Source organism: Entelurus aequoreus, linkage group LG23, assembly GCF_033978785.1.
Source record: "Entelurus aequoreus isolate RoL-2023_Sb linkage group LG23, RoL_Eaeq_v1.1, whole genome shotgun sequence".
Lineage (NCBI taxonomy): Eukaryota > Metazoa > Chordata > Actinopteri > Syngnathiformes > Syngnathidae > Entelurus > Entelurus aequoreus.
The window spans coordinates 43794501-43799500 of NC_084753.1; the positions used below are offsets into that span (position 1 = coordinate 43794501).

The following is a 5000-nucleotide window of genomic DNA, read 5'->3' on the forward strand; positions in this document are numbered from 1 at the left end:
CTAGCTGATTAGCATCCCGTTAGCCTACTATTAGTCAGCAACTTTAATATTACCTCCAAAGTAATAGTACATAGAAAGTAATAGTACATTAACAGTAATATTACCTCCAAAGTAATAGTCTATAGAAAGTAATAGTACATTAAAAGTAATAATGTATTGAAAGTAATATTATGTAAAAAGTAATAGTACATAAAAAGTAATAGTACATTAAAAGTAATAATATGTATAAAGTAATACTACGTAAAAAGTATTAACATTTATAAAATAATGATAAATAAAAAGTAATAATGAATTAAAAGTATTACATTAAAAGTAATGAGGTACAAAGTAATATCACGTAAAAAGTAATATTTTAAAAGTAATATTACATAAAAAGTAATAATACATTAAAAGTAATAATATGTATAAAGTAATATTATGTAAAAAGTATTAATACTTATAAAATAATGATAAATAAAAAGTAATAATATATTAAAAGTATTACATTAAAAGTAATGAAGTACAAAGTAATATCACATAAAAAGTAATATTTTAAAAGTAATATTACATAAAAAGTAATAATACATTAAAAGTACTAATACTTATAAAATAATAATAAATAAAAAGTATTACATTAAAAGTAATAATACGTATAAAGTAATATTAGGTAAAAAGTAATAATGTATTAAAAGTAATATTACGTAAAAAGTAATAGTACATAAAAAGTATTACATTAACAGCAATAATATAAAGTAATATTATATATAATATTGTAATAATATTATAAAGTAATATTACGTAAAAAGTAATAATACATTAAAAGTACTAATACTTATAAAATAATAATAAATAAAAAGTATTACATTAACAGTAATAATACGTATAAAGTAATATTACGTAAAAAGTATTAACACAGTCAAAGTAATAATACTTATAAAGTTATAATAACTAAAAAGTAATAATACATTAAAATTATTACATCAAAAGTAATAATACGTATAAAGTAATATTACATAAAAAGTAAGAATACATTAAAAGTAATATAACATTAAAAGTAATAATAACAAATAATAATAAATAAAAAATGTATAATACATAAAAAGTAATAATAAATACAAAGTAAAAATAAATACAAAGTAATAATAAATAAAAAGTAGCAAAACAAACTTTTTGTTGATTTAGGTATTTATTTTATTCATGTATTATTGTATTTATTTATTGTTTTACTTGTCAAGCATTACTGCAAACATCATCCATAACCAGCCTTTTATTCCATGCCATGTATTTATATATTTATTTGTTTATGTATTTATTTATTTATTCATGTATTTATTTATTTGTTTATGTATTTTTTTTTAAAATGTATTTATTTATTTGTTTATGTATTTATTTATTTATTCATGTATTTTTTTTAAAAAATGTATTTATTTATTTGTTTATGTATTTATTTATGTATTCATGTATTTATTTATTTGTTTATGTATTTATTTATTTGTTTATGTATTTATTTATTTATGTATTTATTTATTTATTCATGTATTTATTTGTTTATGTATTTATTTGTTTATGTATTTATTTATTTATTCATGTATTTATTTATTTGTTTATGTATTTATTTATTTGTTTATGTATTTATTAATTTATTAATTTATTCATGTATTTATTTATTTATGTATGTATTTATTTGTTTATGTATTTATTTATTTATTCATGTATTTATTTATTTGTTTATGTATTTATTTATTTGTTTATGTATTTATTTATTTGTTTATGTATTTATTTATTTGTTTATGTATTTATTTATTTGTTTATGTATTTATTTATTTATTCATGTATTTATTTATTTGTTTATGTATTTATTTATTCGTTTATGTATTTATTTATTTATTTATTAATGTATTTATTTGTTTATGTATTTATTTGTTTATGTATTTATTTATTTATTCATGTATTTATTTCTTTGTTTATGTATTTATTTATTTGTTTATGTATCTATTTATTTATTTATTCATGTATTTATTTATTTGTTTATGTATTTATTTATTTGTTTATGTATTTCTTTATTTGTTTATTTATTCATGTATTTATTTATGTATTTATTTATTTACTTATTTATTAATTTATTCATGTATTTATTTATTTGTTTATGTATTTATTTATTTATTAATTAATTTATTCATGTATTTATTTATTTGTTTATGTATTCATTTATTTCGTTGGTTTGTCCTTTTATCATTGCATGGCTTTTCTTCATTCATTTATTTCATGACAATTTATTATATTTGTATTCATTCATGAAATATTTAACTGATAGTAAAAATACAATAATCAATTACAAATACATTCAATAATTGATGAAGTTATCCATTTAACACCTGCATTATGTATTATTATATTTATATATTTACCTTTTTATTTGCTCATTTCATTTTTTTTAAAATTGATTCATTATTTGATGTTGCTATTTATTTCATTTATATATTAATGAATGTATTTATTGTTGCCTTATTTTACTACCACTGCAAAATAATCCACCATCACTCCATTGCAGTTATTTGGTATTATTTGTCTATTTTAATAATCAATGAGTTACTTATTTTGTTAGTGCAGTATCTCATGTATTTATTGATCAGCACCTCAGCGGACGCGGCCAAAGAAAACCCGCAAAAGGCCCCACTTAGACAAAGAAGGTGAGAAACACTGGGACTTTGAAGTGTTAGCTCAGCTAGCTTAGCTACATCTTTCATTTTCTAATGCAGCAAAATGTATCAAAGCGGCCTTCGTGTTCGGGCCTAAGACTGCGCGGGAGGCGGGACATTGGGGAAGAGGCCCCGCCTACCTTGAAGCTGGCCAGCTGTGCGGAGGCGGCCGTGTCCCGGCGGAGGCAGGAGTTGAAGATGAGGAGCTCGGTGTGTCGCAGCCACGCCTTCAGCTCCTTGATGCGCGCCTGCAGCTGCTCCAACATGGCCGCCCGCGCAGCCCCGCCCACTTCATCGGCGGGGGGGCGTCGGCTCTGCGGCTGGCCGGACCCGGAGTGACCGGAGAGAATGTTCTGCAAGCAGAGAGGCGGCGCCGGGGAAGAGAACATTTATGGCCAAAAAAAAAATGCCCGCATGCTAACGTAGAAAAAGTTAGCATACTTCTAAATTGGTGCCGAGTATCAAAAGCTATCATTTGTAGGTTTAAACGAACAAAATTAGCAACAATGCTCGCATAAAACATTAGCATGCTAACATAGAAAAGGTTAGCATATTTCTAAGTTGGTGCCAAGTATCAAAAGCCGGGATTTTAAGGTTCAAACGAACATAATTAGCAACAATGCTATCATAAAACATTAGCATGCTAACATAGAAAAAGTTAGCATAATTCTAAGTTGGTGCCAAGTATCACAAGCCGTAATTTGTATGTTTAAACAAACAAAATTAGCAACAATGCTCGCGTAACACGTTAGCATGCTAACGTAGAAAAAGTTAGCATACTTCTAAATTGGTGCCGAGTATCAAAAGCCGGGATTTTAAGGTTTAAACGAACATAATTAGCAACAATGCTAGCATAAAACCTTAGCATGCTAACATAGCAAAGGTTAGCATATTTCTAAGTTGGTACCAAGTATCACAAGCCGTAATTTGTATGTTTAAACAAACAAAATTAGCAACAATGCTCGCGTAACACGTTAGCATGCTAACGTAGAAAAAGTTAGCATACTTCTAAATTGGTGCCGAGTATCAAAAGCCGGGATTTTAAGGTTTAAACGAACATAATTAGCAACAATGCTAGCATAAAACCTTAGCATGCTAACATAGAAAAGGTTAGCATATTTCTAAGTTTGTGCCAAGTATCAAAAGCTATCATTTGTAGGTTTAAACAAACAAAATTAGCAACAACGCTAGCATAAAACGTTTGCATGCTAACATAGAAAAAGTTAGCATAATTCTAAGTTGGTGCCAAGTATCAAAAGCCGGGATTTTAAGGTTCAAACGGACATAATTAGCAACAATGCTATCATAAAACGTTAGCATGCCAACATAGAAAAGGTTAGCATATTTCTAAGTTGGTGCCGAGTATCAAAAGCTATCATTTGTAGGTTTAAACAAACAAAATTAGCAACAATGCTCGCATAAAACGTTAGCATGCTAACATAGAAAAAGTTAGCATAATTCAACGCATTAGCGTATTAGCATCTTTAGTGTTAGCAAACACCAATATCGAGAGAAAATTGCTTTAAAGGAAGATTTCAAGATGAAAAGTTGTTTGCCTAATTAACATAGAGGGTCAAAGGTCGCCAGCGTGGCACGATCAGGTGACCTGGCGAGGCGAGGACTGGAAGGCGTCCTCACTTTCTTGATTAATTCCGGCAACAGCTGGCGGCGCCTCATCAGGACCATGAAAGGCGGCGACGTGACTTTGTTCCCGGGAAGAAACAAAAACTCTCCTGTCGACCGCGCTCGGCGTCGCCGCGAACGCCATCTGTGAGCGTCTCATCTCAACAACACCCGCTACCCCCCCCCCCATCCCCCCCACGTCCCTGATCACCATCTCAACGTTAGCGGAAGCGTGCGAGCGCTCCGACACGTATAAGTGCCTCTTTCCCCGCGCATTCCATCTCGGAGAATTGAACGTTTGCGGCAGACGGGGCGTCGCTCTTCCGCTGCGGCGAGCAGGCTGTGATTAAACTTCACGCTAGGACCGCTGCCAGGGGACAGATGCATGCTGGGAAGCGGAAGGGAGGCCATACCGTTGGAAAAAGGTTTGACGCTAAACTGAACCTCGGAAAGTCTTCATAAATAACATTAGAAAGTTAGCGTACTTCTAAGATGGTGCCGGGTATCAAAGGTTAGGATTTTTAGGTTTGAACGAACAAAGTTAGCGACGAAGCTAGCATAAAACGTTAGCATGCTAACATAGAAAAAGATAGCATACTTCTAAGATGGTGCCAAGTATCAAAAGTTAGGATTTTTAGGTTTAAACGAACAAAGTTAGCGATGAAGCTAGCATAAAACGTTAGCATGCTAACATAGAAA

General features: G+C 29.5%; 1 protein-coding gene and 1 long non-coding RNA gene across 4 annotated transcripts in view; one reads left to right on the top strand and one right to left on the bottom strand.

Annotated features, from left to right (window-relative positions):
• Nucleotides 1-2848, top strand: part of LOC133640928 (uncharacterized) — a 14338-nt gene extending 11490 nt beyond the window's left edge. The window contains exons 2-3 of the long non-coding RNA XR_009824223.1: nt 2613-2669; nt 2739-2848. This is a non-coding gene — a long non-coding RNA (uncharacterized LOC133640928). The remainder of the gene's footprint in view (nt 1-2612; nt 2670-2738) is intronic.
• The window catches only part of akap6 (A kinase (PRKA) anchor protein 6), a 173763-nt gene that overhangs the window by 46902 nt on the left and 121861 nt on the right, over nt 1-5000 (bottom strand). For all 3 annotated transcript variants that reach the window (XM_062034641.1, XM_062034642.1, XM_062034643.1), the window contains one exon: nt 2819-3031. In XM_062034641.1, coding sequence (XP_061890625.1) covers nt 2819-3031 — 213 coding nt within the window. The remainder of the gene's footprint in view (nt 1-2818; nt 3032-5000) is intronic.